Below are 16,010 nucleotides of genomic sequence, written 5' to 3'. Positions count from 1 at the left end.
TTAGGTATCAGCCCATACCGTAAACAACACAGATCAAGCTTCATCATCATTCAGGTACTGTCATTAGGCGTGTAACATTATTGCTAGTTTGCTCATCCCAGAACCCGACGTCTCTCTGCGAATAGAACCAACTTTATGGTTCTCTATTTGTCCGCAATCGGGAATTCACTGCCTGTCGCGCCCTTGTACTGGTTTCGAATAGCATCCGAGATTGCCTCGTCTTTGGTCTGTTCTACGGCTGACTCGTTGTTCTGCGATCCAGCGCCAAGGAAGTTCTCTTGGACATAATCGACCGCTACAAATGGTTATTAGCTTAATGGGATGCTGTATTGGGTCCCAATCTTACCCTTGTCTAGACCATCTTCTTTTTTCTCTCCTGACTCCCCGCCGCCTGCCATATTGTTAACCTATGAAACATGTTAGTGAGCTGGCGTAACTCAAGGTCGAGAAGCTTGCCTTGTCCATGAAGCCGCCGCCGCTGCCGCCCTCTGACTGTTGCTGGGAGGTGTTATCGTTTTTGTTGCCGCCGGCGAGGTTCTTGACGAAATCCATGATGATTGAGAGTAGTTTGTATTGATAAGTTTGTTAGGTGTGTGGAAGAGATGAAGATGGAGGAGGGGAAGAGGTAGGCGGCCTCTTATACTCACGTCAAACCAAGCAAGTCCGACCAACAATCAAGGGCATCAGTAACAATTTCTTGATTTGCTGTATGGCAAGCTGAGCCTCTGACGCAACTAAACCAAGATTGTGATGATGCGTGGGACTAGTGACGTTGTCGCTAATTGTGATTGGAAGTGCTATGTTTTCTGAGATAAGGTGCGGCGGCTGGGCGGATACTGTACAATGCTTAACCTTAACTACTGCCAAGTTTTTGACGATAGGACACGACAGGCATCTTACCCACAGCTACAAGACTAGTGCGGGGTAAACTTAGAACCTGGAGCTTCTACCCCAGGATGATATCACATTGCACAGACGTTTTTGGGACATTATACATTTGAGCAACTATCAAGCAATCATTATCATACATCATTATTTTCGTTCCTTCCTCCTCTCATAGCAAATCTCCTGGTATCTCTCATTATCGTCACCGTGGTGACATTCGTCGTTCTCGTCTTCGTCGTCGTCGTTTTCGTCACCTGTTTTTTTTTATTTTAGTTTTGTAAAATTTTCAAACTTTTTTTGGTCGTTTCTCGTTTGTCGTCGTCTCATCTGCTCGTCACTCCTGGACTCGTCACTCGTCGCCGATTAGTATCGTGTATACCATCCGTCGGCGTCAATGACGGCCTGGCATCGCTCGGACATGCTTCCGATCAGCTCGCTCAGGTACTCCTTGGAGATACCCTGCCAAGTGTCTCGGACAACGTCGTCGATCCTGTAGTCGGTGACATCCCCAAAGAGGGAGTTGGCCTTGTCGACCTTGAGGTTAGCCATCATGGTGCCAAAGATTTCAGTGATGGGGTTGAGGTCGGGGGATGCTGGGGGCATGTAAAGGACAGGCTTGTGGCCACTTCGGAGCTCGTCCCTGATAGTGACATTGCAGTGGGCGGGGAGGTCGGGGGAGAGTGCAAAGCGAGGGCCACCTGAGTGGTCTTGGAGAAAGTCGACGAGGCTGGGAAAGATGTTGAGGTACCAGCTCTCAGGGCTAAGAGGGCCATGCACTCTGCTGCTGTGGCGGTTCCAAGATCGAAGACGGCCAAGGCCAGCGACACCAGAAAGGTGAGCAAAGTAGACGTTGCTGTTGGTGTAATCAGTGGGAGCGACGGGCTCAAAGTTGACGCAGTCGGGGTGGATATCCTCGTCTGACTTGCGAGTGACAAAGACCTGCTGGGGCTGTTCCTTGAGGGGAACTCGCATCTCAGCGTAAAAGACGACACTTTCCCACTGCTCAGCTGTGAAATGACGGTAGCTCTGGGCAAAGTGAAGACGCATCTGTCGGGTCTTTTCATCAATGCGAGGACGGGTAATGGCGGGTAAAGACTTGAAGCCCTTGCGGCCCAGCGCAGTGATGATGGTTTGCTCAGAGCAGTCAAAGCCAAGGACTGAGGGGATATCGGCCATGGGAGTACGACGAGCGTTGGGGTTCGACTCGATAAACTCGACCAGCTGGCGGATTTGATCGTTGGTCAGGGTGGGGGAGGGCTTGAGTCGAATGGAGAGGGAGAGGGTAGAGGATGATGGGGTAGCCTTGCTGCGACGAGCTTGAGCACGGGTCTTGGGGCGGAGTGCAAGACGGGGGGCAGATTCAGCGGCGACTTGGCCAGGCAGCTGGTATTGAACCTGGTTGGCAACAGCCTCTTGGGACCAACCCTGAGCATGAAGAATCTCGGCCCCCAGGACTTGAGCACCAGTGGGAAGGGTAGAAGCTGCAAGAAGCTGCTGAGCCTGACCGACGTTGCGAATGAGCTGGGGGTCTTGGGGCGCGGCAAAGAGACCAGAGGTCATGCCCTGAAGAGCAGCAATCTGATCGTACTGCTGGGTAGACTGGATCTGCTGAGGGTTGTGCTGCCTGTTGTAGTTCATGGCCCAAGCTTGATGCTCGTCCATAGGACCATCGTTGGTCTTGTCAAGCCCGAATCGCTTATCGATCAGATAGGTGAAGAAGAGGGGATCGTTGGCAGGAGAGGGGGTAGCAGAAAGGGATCGGGTAGAGCCAGTGATAGAGCCAGTGATAGAGCCAGAGGGGGAATGGGTATAGCGAGCCATTGTGAGAATGAATGCAGATTAAATGCAAAGAACAATGGGCTGAAAGATGGGGTGCAAAGATGAATGCAAGTTGATTGTGATAATAAGAGCAGATTGATGCAAAGAACAATAAGCTGAACTATGAGAAAGATGAATGCAAAGATGATTGTGAGAATTGCAGTCAATGGTGTTGGATGCAGATGAATACAGCAGAGGGCAATGAGCTGAGCTGAAGTGGTTGCAGGGGGGGCGTGAGTTCAGGGTTTAATAGACTTTTGTGGGCCTGGGGTGCGAAGCGCTGCTTGCCAGAGTGCCAGTTCAAGTTGCGCACTGTACCCACATGAGGCGGTGCTGTCTATTTTGTGTGGCTGTGTGGCGTTTTGGTGGTGTTGAAAGAATGGCAAGTGGGTCTCTGGTCTCTGGTCGCTGGCCGGTTGACTCAAAGCTTTGGTGGGGCACGTCCATCCACCCGTTATGCGTCATACCCAATGTCTGGAAAAGTTCAAGTATCGCGACAAAGACGCCAACTAAAAGACCTTTAGTTTTCCATACAGACTCTTGATACGTACCAAAATAATAATAGTCAGTAGCCATGGCCAAGACAAACGAAGATCTCCTTCGACGGCCACTATATCGTAAGTAAACATCAATGTCCTTACCCCGCCACAGACCAACATGTCCAGAGTCAAAATACTGACATGTCTCAAGTCTATGATCTGCCCGCCAACGTCCTGGACACATTAGTCCTCAAGGATGATGCCGATGCTGAAGACATTGCTGCCGCTGAATCTGCTGCTTCCTCTCTCACTGAGAGTTCCTCTGATAGCAACCTCGTCGGAACCCAAGCTTGTTCTCTGTGTGGTCTCACATTCACAACAGTGATTGATCAGCGAGGTCATCTCAAATCCGACTTGCACCACTACAACCTCAAGCAAAAGTTGCGTGGACAAAAGCCTGTGTCGGAAGCCGAATTCGAAAAGTTGGTTGGAAACCTAGACGAATCATTATCAGGCTCTGATTCAGAGGAGTCAGACGAGGAGGAGGATGGCCGACAAGAGTCGACCCTTACCACACTCTTAAAAAAGCAAGCGAGGTTGACCGAAAAGGCAGGCGATTATGATGAGGACGAAACTGCCGGTAGAGCAGGTCGCGGCAAACCTCCTCTCATCTGGTTCAGCTCTCCTTTGTTGCCTGAGAAGAACTATTTTGGAATGTACCGCGCCATTCTCACGGGCGACGAGCAACGGAACCAAGACCTGGTCGAAGTGTTGAAGAAGAAGCAGGTAGAGCCCATCTCAATGCCCAAGATTAAGGAGGGCGCCTTGCCAGAAGTTGCCTACAAGGGACCTCATATCTTCCTATGCATGATAGGGGGTGGCCACTTTGCAGCCATGGTCGTCTCTCTCGCTCCTCGACCCAACAAGAACGGTACGACCATGAACCGAGAGGCCACAGTGCTGGCCCACAAGACTTTCCATCGATACACCACACGACGAAAGCAGGGTGGTTCGCAATCAGCCAACGACAACGCCAAAGGAGCTGCCCACTCTGCTGGTTCGAGTTTGCGTCGATACAATGAACAGGCTTTGGTGGAGGATGTGCGGAATCTCCTCCAGGAATGGAAGGCTCTTATCGACACTTCAGAGCTGCTGTTCATCCGGGCGACAGGCATGACAAACCGGAGAACCCTGTTCGGCCCTTACGAGGGTCAAGTATTGAAGCACAACGACACTCGTCTTCGAGGCTTTCCCTTCAGCACGCGGCGAGCGACGCAAAATGAGCTCATGCGATCCTTTATCGAGTTGACGCGACTCAAGGTCCGTGAGATCATTCCTGTGGAGGAGACCAAGAAGGAGGCAGATGTTGTCCCAAAGACAAGTACGAAGCCTTCAAAGCCCAAGTTGTCGGAAGAGGAGGAGACGGCGCTGCTCCACACATCTCAGCTGCAAGCTTTTGTGCGAAGGTCAAAGGTGCCGGCTCTTCTCTCATATCTCAAGAACAACAACATCACGGCCGACTTTGAGTTCCAGCCCGTGGAGCAGAATCATCATGCCCCACGACCACTTCACCTCGCTGCTGCTCAGAATGCCGCACCATTAGTACTCGGTCTTCTTGTTCGTGGGGGTGCAGATCCTACCATCAAGAACAACGAGGGCAAGACACCTTTCGAGCTTGCTGGTGAACGGTCAACGCGCGATGCTTTCCGCGTGGCCCGCTCTGAACTCGGCGAGGCTAAATGTGCTTGGGATGATGCCAAAGTACCGCCCGCCATGACGAAAGCTGAAGCCGACAAGCGTGATGAGAGAGAAAAGAAGGAGGCCGGTGATAAAGAAGCTGAGCGCCGAAAGGCCGAGGAGGAAAGGTTACAGAGTGAAGGGCCCAAGGTGCCGGAGGGGCGCAAACAAAAGGGAAATATCTTGGCAGCGGGTCTCAAGCAAACGCCCCAGGAGAAGAGAGAAGCAGAGGCAAGGGGTCTAACGCCAGAAATGAGGATGCGCCTCGAACGGGAAAGACGGGCACGCGCTGCGGAGGAGAGGCTGCGGAAGATGCAGAGCGGTGGATGAGATAGGGGTCACAATAGACAAACACCAAGAATAGACTAATGAACTGGAATCACATCATGATCTGTCTTGCGGACAATTTATGGAGTGACTATTTCTCATTTATTTCCAAGGTAAGTGACGTGGTGCAAACGCGATGGGGCTTCCTATTGTTCTGCTGCATGAGCAGCGTTTGTTTGGCGTCACTCATGAACGCGCGGCTCCACCTCACAATAGAGTGAATAGTGAATACTCTTCACTAAACTGCACCTAGGGCCAAAATCAATAGAGGCTGCTGTATCAACAAAATGGTGGTAGTGTTGATGGTGAGTAGGTCTACGAGAACCAGCTCCGTGTCTATGTCGTAGGTACACCATCACTAGCAGACTATCAATGACAGCTTTTCTGACAAATATCTGATTTACCCCTACAGTTCACATCAGCATCTCTGATAATATAGCAAAGCTCCATTGTTCAAATGACTGAGGTGAACATCTTGTCTGGCTTATTGGCTGTACAGGGTAAATATCCAGACCTTTCCGATGCCCTGAGGAGTAGGTAGGACTCAAAGACGACAGGAAATAAACGATGCCACTATACAGAATAAGGATAGCCTGCGCGAACTCCTTATTGCACAAATGGCAAAGGCGCCGAAAACCAGTGCAGACTATTATCTTTATCAGTATTAAAACATCAGTAGAGGCTATAAAAGCTTAGCCATCCTAGGTTATTGATGTACGCAAGTAAGCAATAGTAATAAATGGTCATTCTCTCATTATAGTAAAATGTCATTTGGAGTACGGTAGGTGACTAACCTCCCGTAGAGATACTCACACGCTAGCTCGACCAGAACACTTCAATGAATGTTACTCCATCACGTATCATGAAAGGTGCTATCTAGACATTAAATGGCAGTGGCTATGAGACAGACTCCAATGTCGATTGGACAATAATATGGTATTTTTACTTGAGATACTATCATGTCCCATCCCAGAGTAACTACGGGATGGCATTTGATTTATAGAAGAACAGTTGGAAATATAAGATCGCAGGCGGCTTTAGGACCTAGAAGCCGCCCCGAAGAATACAAGACCGCGCAACACCGCGCAACATTAACACCAACATCAACAGCAACAGGAGCAACAGGAGCCGCATTTTGGAAAGAGTGCAGCCTGCTGTTCCCCCTTGGTCGCCGGTACACGATCAAGACACAGAAACTCCACACAATCAAGCTGCAGGAGCAGCAGTAGGAGCAGCAACAGGAGGATCTGCAGGAGCAGCAACAACAACAACAGGAGGAGCAACAACAACAGGAGGAGCTGCAGCAACAATAACAACAACGATGACAGTAGCAGTAATAATAACGACGACAACAGCAACAGCAACAGCAACAACTACAACCACAGCACCGCTATAAGAACAACAACATCATTACTGCTTCCACCATAGACATCCTTCATAAATGCTCTATAACACAACGGCCGAGATAACTGGCTTGTACAGTTTGATCTCGAGTAAACTCCTGCTACCCTTGAGCTCAACCCTTCTGATCGCAATACACAGACAAACATCACATTCATCATGCAGCAGAGAAAAAACACTAAAAGACACGATTAGAGGTAGTTTCTCTAATGGTTCTAGCTGTTGTTATAAATGTATATCCTAGATATCCAGGCTTGAGTTCGTTCTTCCGTCTTTATGCAGATATGCTTCGAAGCCAATCGACTGCTCCGTGCTGTCCATAGTGTAACTTTTCTTACTCTCTATCTTGACTTCAATCGTATCGCTCACTGAGCTCGCCGCTTGTTGCTATTACCGGCTTTACATGCGATTGGTTACCCACGAGTCCTCCTAACAGTCACATGCCATTTCGATCACCAATTCACTCTCCTGTCACAATGTTTCGTATATAAAACGGCAAAGAAAAGAAAGCGAGCGTAAAAAGCCAGTGCACATCTTTAAAAACTCAAATTTTGATGAAAGGACTGTGCAGCGAGAAGTCTGTGTTCAAGCCATGATACCCATTGATGAAACGCGCCCTGGTCAGGTTCTTTTGAGCAACCAGCGTAAGCCGCATTACGCAAATTGAAAGATTTCGACCGTTAATGGAGATCATCAGTCCGAAACATGCCATCCGTAAAACTTGCTTCTTGTGCACAGACAAGCCCAAGAACAAATCTTTTCGATCGTGCTAGCCGCGGTGTCTTCCATTATTTTGTGGATACATGAACGACTGATGTGATAATGATTCCACCAGTCACGGAGCCTTGAGTTTCCATGCTTCAACCTCCACATTTAGTTGCTCCAAGAGGCAGCCGATCGGCCAACGACCAGCTCCAAGCTTGCAAGACCCAATACAGTGTCTGCTCCGGCTCTCGGCTTGGGATCGGAAGATAAATGCAGGAACAGTTTCCGTATCTGTACCCTGCTTGGCCACATGATCTAGTCTGGGCATACGTACGGATAAACATTGTCCTGAAAGGTTTGGAACTCCCTGGAAAGACAAACTAATCTTGGGGACCCATATCCTAAAAGGTTGAGAAGTGATATGGTACCAACTGAAATGTAACCATGGACTCAAAGACAAGGGTTGACCTGGTCCACGATGTGATTCCAATTGCAGAGCTTGAGCTGTGCAAGGCGAGTCAGCTGTGGCTCGAGCAAGCACTTTATGAAACCACCAAGCTCAAGATTACACTGACATATGACGATCAGTGGAGTGTTGGTACAGATCGCCCTAAAGAATAAATCCACTGCCTAACCAATCGTAGATGAGGTGACTGATAGTCGGCAAACTGCAATAAACTGTGAAGTTTGAGCGCACACTCAACTTTACACTCAGCTGAACGTCTGCCCCGTAACAACTCATCAGTCAATTCCCGACTTGACTTTCTTGAGTTTAAAAGTCGGCACCCATTATCCGTAGTCACCACAACATGTCACCTCAACGGAACGATAACCACCGTTTGGGTAACTTGGTCTAACAAAACCCATTACGGAATGTGCTATATCAATCACAACCGTTATGGCCGCAACTCGAAACACGGAACGACAAAAGAGAGAAAGAGACGCCAAGGGGTCCTTGTTAGCGCTTCAGACTAACCCAGCCGGGATCTCCAAGACCGACCCCGGGCACGCGTTGTAACGCTGCATCGTTCTATGTTCAGGGGTCTTCAGGACATGCTTCCTGAAAATTCCAAAATGGCTCGATATTTTCCGTAAAGCTAGACTGGCCGTCAGGCGACAGAACGTGGGAAGCGGAGCAACCTTGTAGTCAAAACGAAACAACGGCGATGCTGCAATACCGGCATAGATCTTTCATATTATTGGAATGGTTCATGGTTATTCATGTCAGTCAAAGCCAGAGATTAGATTAAATCATCAGTCCCAGCTCAGATGGGAGAATCCCCACGTGGAAAAGTCCGTCCCGGAGAAATTCTGCACTAAGCAAATGGAGCCGCAGTGTCAACTCATAGCGCGCGGGAGACTAAACAAGCCAACGGGAAGGTAATCAATAGTTCCTCCAGTCTCTTACGCGAACGAGAGTGTAAGCTGAATATTGCTTCTGTCATGTATCAGGTAGAGAAAGACGTTGCAAAACTAGATGATTTAGTGACGATTGGCGCAAGTTCAAAAGGCCACACACGAGCTGAGCCATCTTAGACCCCAACTTCAGGTGGGAGACAGGGCTTGCTGTTCCGACTGGTTCCTCAAGTCCTTCTGTATTCTGTTTCGAGTTTTGATCGGTGATAACGTAGATCAACATGGTGTTAGTAGCCCGAGATGCAGCACACTATTCCAAGTAAGCATAGTTTCAAGGTTGCCTACATTGAGTTTTTCAGTGTCCCTGCACGTCTCAAGATATACCTCAATCCGTTGTTGTTGCACAGACTTCAAGGTTGAGCGTCAAGATCTCGAGGTTATCTCGTAATACGTACAGACATCAATGTAGTAACGGTGTGCATGATTGCTTGTAACCTTGTCTGCCTTCAACTTCAAAACATTGTTTTAATAAGCCCTTTGCTACCCGGGACGCTGTGTCTCCGTACCGAGCAACCCGGTGATCTACAATCACTAGAGCCTGGGAGGAATCGGTTCAAACAAAAATCTCCAGAAGCTGAATACAGGGTATTGTGTGTAACACGACGGTCTCTCTTTTGGGGTAGGCCCAGCACCAAAATAGGACTTGTAAAAGGTGCATTGGGAGACAAATGAAGATTTTGTAAGGCTGGATGGCATGGGCGTTGTATCAGATTCGCAGTTCAGCAACCAATGATTGGCTGTCCTGATGCTGAAACCGACTAGGGCGTCCTGGTCCTGAGACACTGTTGGCGTCAAACTGATCTGCCAGGGGTGTGACTGGTTGATGGTGGCGCTTGGTGCTGGTGCTAAAAGTCAACACCACTTAGGTCATGACAGTCGAGAGCCAATGATGCAGTGTACGACACAGCAATCAACTACCCTATGGCGACTGATGAGTTTCAATTTCTGATTGTAAGCGCTGTATTCTTTATCAGCGCTAAGCCATAACAACCCAAATAATGTAAAGCCGGTCAGTTAGATGATTGATCGGTAGCTATACCCAATAGCACCCGATCCAGCGACGAGGACATGTCACCAAACTCTCTTGAGTAGTCATGCCGTCAAGTCTTTGTAAATGCCAAGACTTCTTTGGCCGTGATAGCCAGATTCTCTGTCCATAAACCTCGATATGTTATAGGTGGTATGCTTCCGTTATTGTCCCCGGCCGGTGGAAGCGGTGGCTCTATAATGCTACCAGTGCTATCCTTCGGCACGACCCAGTGTATAGGGGATGTTGCAATTTCCTTGTCGTAGTAACCCGCATGTGAGCTCAGGTTGTTAGGGTGACCCGGTCACATCTCCAAAGGCCTGTTGAAGATCCATGGAGAGTGAGGGTTTCTGTTATTTTTAGCATTAACAAATACACTTAAATTTTGATGCTGTACTCTGTACTCTGTATCTCATTGAACATGAAAGACATTGAGTCAAGGTAAGAATAGATGAGTCAACCTGTCAACCGCTGCCACCGTTGACTTTTCCAAAATACCGTTGGTGGCTTGCAAGGGGCTTCTGATTTTGTCCCATGTAGAGATTGACAACCGCTGGGCAAAGACCGTTGCAGCGCGATTGGCGGATAGGTTAGTGCTGGAGGTTCTGTACCTGCAGGCGACGGAGGGACCGTGCTGGCGTCCATGCACCGCTGTCCCCACTGTAACGGAGACCTTCCAGGGAAGGCCCTGATTCTTAATGAGTCTACTAAGGTGGCGGAGCGTTTCATTCATCAGTTGCACTTGTCCATTCACAGAGCTTGATGACACCCAAGCCAAAAGACGGTACTCGCAAAAGGAGCGAGATGCCAATGAAGGAAAGGTGCAAGAAACGCTCACAACAGGGGCAAAATACCCCCTTTTGGAGGACCTGACTTTGCAACCGCCACTTGATCGATTCGATGCCAACTTTGCTGTCTCAGTTGTCCTCGAATTCACTATCAATTGCCCCGCAACATGTTAAACGCCCACGGATAGAGGCGCCAAATCGTGAACACGCACGTGCAGTAGTGTCTCGGAATTTAGATACAATATGCATAGCCGTTTATCGCCATGTATTGGTTCACGCATTGATGTTCCGGGCCAGCCAAAGAAAAACGTACAATAAGGCCTCAGCTAGGCCAGCTGAAGCCTAATCAAGCATAAACAAAGACTTATGTCAAACTTTCTAAGAATATCGCATCAGAGACAAGGATCTTTCTCATCCCAGACCAGGCACAAGCATCACATTGGCTACCGTCCATTTTGTTCTTTGCATGGCGCCAGGAACGTCACTCGTCAGTCCGTCCAGAGCCAAGACCTGAGAGAGATACACACCCCTGACGGCACTCAAGGAAAGCCCACAGATCATTGGGTGTCCACCTGAGCCGCTGTTGAAGTTCCCTGTCAGTGGAGCCATATCTGAGGCCATGGCCCCTGCAACGACAATGATCCTGGTAATCGTCCCTGAGCTGCGAACCGCTTTGCCAACACAAGTCGGATAACTTTGACGATGGATGGAACTCTGTATCCTAGAGAAGCCCCTAACCGAAGCTCGGCCTGACCTGAATGCCTACAAGGGGTTCCCATCGTCGCTTCTATCCCCACCAGTGATGCATGGGTCACCAAAGGGGACATCCATGTTTGGCACCAGATGCCGGAGCGTCTCCTCTTTGTATTCTCCAGCTATACTGTTGAGTGACTTGACCGAGTTGTGGATTTGTATATAGATGCTTCCCACTCCCGCCCATATCGACTCTTTCTTTCAACACCACTCACCTTCTTCTTTTCCCTTTTTCTTTACATCAAGCTTCTCTTTTCGGTGTCAAAGTCATTCGTTTCCTTTGACTCCATTTTATAATTTCTGTTTTTCATACAATACACTCGCTACATATACCACTAGTTATTATTACCCAACCCCAACAAATCATCCACCATGAAGGCCAACTTTGCCCTTCTGGCGCTCACTGCCGGCCAGGTCTCTGCTCACTGGGGTAACTGGAAGGAAGCCCCCAAGTACACCCCTCCTCAGGCTGTCGACAACAAGTGTGAGGAGAACCAGAAGAAGGGCTGGCAGTGGGATGACCTCCAGCTCGGCCAGTTTGAGAAGTACAACGACTGGGATTTCAAGGGCTGGTCCTGTGGAACCGACAAGTCGAAGCGCGATCTTACTGGCCGACACTTTGGCAAGTCTATCTTTGCTGAGTGTGGGTCTAAGAAGGAGGAGGCTCCGTCGTTCGGATGCGGCCCCGGCAGCAAGCAGAAGCAGTTCTCCCTCCACAAGTTCCACGTCAAGCCTGAGTTCGACTGCCGTCTCGAATTTCACTACGAGATGGGTGATGGGAGTACCTGTAAGCATCAGGCTGATTGTTCCAAGGACGGTACCGACGTCTACAACACCCAGTGTGGTGGAGCGAAGAAAGTTCACGTCGTTTACCCCCAGCAGCCCAACAAGCCCAAGGATAAGTGCCGAGTTGAGATTCCTCAGATCGACTTCAACTGTGACAAGCCCACTTTCCCTCAGTACCCCAAGCCTTCTTTCCCCCCTGGTGATGACAAGACCAAGACCATCCCCAGTGGCGAGAACACCCTGACTGTTCCCGCTGGCGAGCAGACCACCGACTACTCTTCTCCTGCTGAGACCACTTCTGCTCCTTCCGGTGACAACACTGAGACTGTCCCTGCTGGCGAGAGCACCGAGACCGTCCCTGCCGGTGAGGAGACCAAGACTGTCCCTGCCGGTGAGAACACCAAGACTGTCCCCGCTGGTGAGGAGACCACTTCTCCCGCTGATAACACTGAGTCTGTTCCTGCTGGAGAGACCAAGACCGTCCCTGCCGGTGAGCAGACCACTGATTACTCTTCTCCTGAGACTACCTCCGCCCCTGTAGGCGACAACACTGAGACTGTCCCTGCCGGCGAGAACACCAAGACTGTCCCCGCTGGTGAGAACACCGAGACCCTTCCCGCTGGTGAGGAGACCAAGACTGTCCCTGCCGGTGAGAACACCAAGACTGTTCCCGCAGGTGAGGAGACCACTGCTCCCGTTGCCGACAGCACCGAGTCCGTCCCTGCTGGAGAGACCAAGACTGTTCCTGCTGGCGACAAGACCACCGACGTCACCTCTCCCTTCGAGACCACCTCTGCCCCTGTTGGTGAGGAGACCGAGACTGTCCCCGCCGGTGAGGAGACCAAGACTGTCCCTGCTGGTGAGGAGACCACTTCTCCCGCTGACAACACTGAGTCCGTTCCTGCTGGCGAGACTTCCGTCAAGACCACCGTCTACGACAGCACCTCCACCATCTACACCACTGATGTCAAGACCATCACTTCTTGCGGCCCCGAGGTTACCAACTGCCCCGTCACTGCTGGTACTCCCGTTGTTGTCACCGAGACCGTTGCCATCTCTACCACCATCTGCCCCGTCACTGAGACTCTCACCGGCGACAAGCCCGCTGGCACCAAGCCTGCTGGCGAGAAGCCCACTGGTGACAAGCCCGGTTACACTGCTCCCGGTGGTGACAAGCCTGCCAAGACCACTGAGGGTTCTTCTCCCCACGCTACCTCTGAGGTTCCCGAGGAGGTCACCACCATCATCACCAGCTACGACAGCGTCTCCACCGTCTACAAGACTGAGGTCAAGACCATCACCTCTTGCGGCCCTGAGGTCACCAACTGCCCTGTCACTGCTGGCGAGCCTGCTGTTGTCACTGAGACTATCGCCTCCACCACTCTCTACCCCGTCGTCGAGACCATCACCCACAAGGGCCCCAAGCCCGTCGAGACTGGTTCTGGTGAGAAGCCCGTTACTCCTGAGGCTCCCAAGGATGGCTATGAGGTTCCCGATGTTGTCCCCAGCTGCCTGAACACCTTCCTTGACTTCGAGAAGGACTGCAAGGACAACACCGATGCTGCTTGCTACTGCCCCTCCAAGGACTTTGTCGACAACGTCTTCCAGTGCCTGTACGCCCACGCTGAGAACGACGACACCGTTGCCCAGGCTGTTTCCTTCTTCCAGGGTATCTGCGCTCCTTACGTTGAGAAGAACCCTGGTATCGCCACTGGTGCCGACTCTGTCACTGAGCACATCACCGTCACTGGCACCACCATCATCACCTCTGCCCACTACACCACCATCGTCGTTGCTACTACCATCACTGAGCCTTGCGTCACTGGCGGTTCCACCATTGAGGGATCCTCCACCGTCAAGACCATTGAGACCGAGATCGTCGTTCCCGAGGTTGGCTTCACTGACGGCCCTGGTGGCAACGGCCCCATCCCTGCCCAGACTATCCCCGCTGATGTCCCCGCTGCCGGTACTGAGGCTCCTGCCGCTCCCGGCTACGAGGCTCCCGGTGCTGGTGAGACCCTCATCACCAACAAGCCCGTTGTTGGTACCGGCGGTCTTCCCGCCCCTACCGCCACCCCTGGCGTTCCCGTCACTGCTGGTGCCGCTCGCAACGGCATGGGCATTGCCGCCGCCATCCTGGCTGTTGCCATCGCCCTGTAAGGGTCATGTGTTTTGCACAACTCTGTTTTTCCTTGTTTATAGATTAGGTCTTGGTACCTGAGGCGGGACCTGTATGTCAGTTGTATGTTACCGCAATCGAGATCTTTCGAGCTTCCAGGGAAGTTCGAAAGTGTACTCACAAACATGTATCATTCTCACGATCCTTACGAAATCTTTGGTGTGGACTTGGTGCTGACCTGACCATCTTGTGACATTAAGTCCAGAGGTCGAAAAAAAAGTAAAAAAGAAAAAGAGCAAGGGAAGTTACCAGTCGAGCCGAGATGCATACGCAGCACACATACCCGCTGGCTGGTTGTAATGTTAATATTGAATTATTTGTTTTAAATTGGTTCCTTCTATGACTGAATTGTGATTGTAATATTTCAACGTAGGCTTGTAGTTTGAGGTTTCTCGATGTTGAACTTGAAGATAATGTACTGAGTTAGTTACCTATAGACCGGGAATAAACTTAAAGCCATGCAGATATCCCTTAATAATGCCCTCTAAGCCTGCCTCCCGGTGTGGAAAACTATACCTACTAGCATACTGGCTAGAGAAGCCAGTATACCGCCGATTAAATAACTGCTTAATTAGTAGAGAGACTTACTAGCCCTAAGACTTAGTACCTTTAATAAACTTTACCCCTTAATAGTTAGGATTAAGTTAAAGTATATATTTATCTATAGCGCTATATTATACCTAACTATCCTCTTATTATATGCTAAGAATATATTAGCCTTTCTATAATTTACCTTAATAAGAAGCCTTTATATTTCCCTACTAATAAGACTAAATAAGAAAGAAGAAATAACTGCCTTTAACAATTAGGTATTTTAATAGATAGATATTTAGATTACTATATACTCTAATAGATTATAATTTACTATTAATAGAAATTATAATACTAGCTATAGCTATACTATTTACTATAGATAATCCCTATAAGTAAATAGAGTTAAGTTAGGGTAGTTAAAATAATAAGTAGGTCTAATTATATATTAAACTTTAACTTAAGAGATCTAACCCCTAATTTCTCTTAATCTGACTTTTTATATTAGGGATTACCTACAGATTAGCTAAAGACCTATTATTAATTAGCTATAACCTCTATCTCCTTAATACTCTTACAATCCCTTAGAGTTAAAATTACCTAGCTACTATTAAATGCTAAAGTCTATAACGCTAAAGCTATTAATGCCCTTAAAGGACTTTAAGCTGCTATAAAACTTATAATACTAACTATAATAAATATTATAGTATATCTTAATAATTAAGTAGTAATTACCTTAGTATATAATAAGGTATTATTATCCTTATATATAGAGATAGTTAAGCTATAATAACTATTATCCTTTAACTTATATATTTATATTAAGTAGTATTTTAAATATATTAATATTTTAAGAAATAAATTTATTAATAAGCTTATAAAATAAAATATAAAAATATATTACTTTTTAAGAACCCTTTTAATATCTATTTATACCTTCTATAAATATATAATAAAAAAATAATATTAGTCTACTTTAAAGGACTAATAAATAATTAATACCTTAAAGTTATATATAGATTATAATCTACCTATTAGCTTAACTTTTACTAAAGAACTTTAATTTAAAAGATTAACCCTTTACTATCTATTAGTTACCTATAGTAGTTATAGCAATTTTACTAAATACTACTATTACTTTAAGTATAATAATATTAAGCTTACCTATAAATATAGCT

At 48.3% G+C, this 16,010-nt stretch overlaps 5 protein-coding genes across 5 annotated transcripts, besides 5 other annotated features; 3 read left to right on the top strand and 2 right to left on the bottom strand.

Moving 5' to 3' along the window:
• Window positions 1–143: 143 nt before the first annotated feature.
• On the bottom strand, window positions 144–552 carry FPSE_11065 (uncharacterized protein; the record flags this gene model as incomplete). The annotated part of the gene is made up of 3 exons (XM_009264182.1): window positions 144–295; window positions 347–391; window positions 438–552. 3 exons carry the CDS (start codon window positions 550–552, stop codon window positions 144–146), a joined length of 312 nt encoding a protein of 103 aa, XP_009262457.1.
• Window positions 553–1,078: 526 nt separating this feature from the next.
• Window positions 1,079–1,137: a microsatellite.
• Window positions 1,138–1,248: 111 nt separating this feature from the next.
• On the bottom strand, window positions 1,249–2,706 carry FPSE_11066 (uncharacterized protein; the record flags this gene model as incomplete). The annotated part of the gene is made up of 1 exon (XM_009264183.1): window positions 1,249–2,706. The coding sequence occupies one exon, from the start codon at window positions 2,704–2,706 to the stop codon at window positions 1,249–1,251; it is 1,458 nt and encodes a 485-aa protein (XP_009262458.1).
• Window positions 2,707–3,277: 571 nt separating this feature from the next.
• Window positions 3,278–5,249, top strand: FPSE_11067 (uncharacterized protein; the record flags this gene model as incomplete). Its single annotated transcript, XM_009264184.1, has 2 exons — window positions 3,278–3,320; window positions 3,394–5,249. 2 exons carry the CDS (start codon window positions 3,278–3,280, stop codon window positions 5,247–5,249), a joined length of 1,899 nt encoding a protein of 632 aa, XP_009262459.1.
• Window positions 5,250–6,455: 1,206 nt separating this feature from the next.
• Window positions 6,456–6,656: a microsatellite.
• Window positions 6,657–7,796: 1,140 nt separating this feature from the next.
• FPSE_11068 (uncharacterized protein) lies at window positions 7,797–7,973 on the top strand (the record flags this gene model as incomplete). The annotated part of the gene is made up of 1 exon (XM_009264185.1): window positions 7,797–7,973. One exon carries the CDS (start codon window positions 7,797–7,799, stop codon window positions 7,971–7,973), a length of 177 nt encoding a protein of 58 aa, XP_009262460.1.
• Window positions 7,974–11,708: 3,735 nt separating this feature from the next.
• FPSE_11069 (uncharacterized protein) lies at window positions 11,709–14,282 on the top strand (the record flags this gene model as incomplete). Its single annotated transcript, XM_009264186.1, has 1 exon — window positions 11,709–14,282. The coding sequence occupies one exon, from the start codon at window positions 11,709–11,711 to the stop codon at window positions 14,280–14,282; it is 2,574 nt and encodes an 857-aa protein (XP_009262461.1).
• Window positions 13,859–13,930: a microsatellite.
• A 1,335-nt stretch (window positions 14,283–15,617) lies between the features above and the next one.
• Window positions 15,618–15,743: a repeat region.
• A 29-nt stretch (window positions 15,744–15,772) lies between these two features.
• Window positions 15,773–15,801: a repeat region.
• The last annotated feature ends 209 nt before the right edge of the window (window positions 15,802–16,010 follow it).

Source organism: Fusarium pseudograminearum, chromosome 2 (assembly GCF_000303195.2).
Source record: "Fusarium pseudograminearum CS3096 chromosome 2, whole genome shotgun sequence".
NCBI classification, from domain to species: Eukaryota; Fungi; Ascomycota; class Sordariomycetes; order Hypocreales; family Nectriaceae; genus Fusarium; species Fusarium pseudograminearum.
This window is presented reverse-complemented; position numbering and strand designations above follow the sequence as displayed.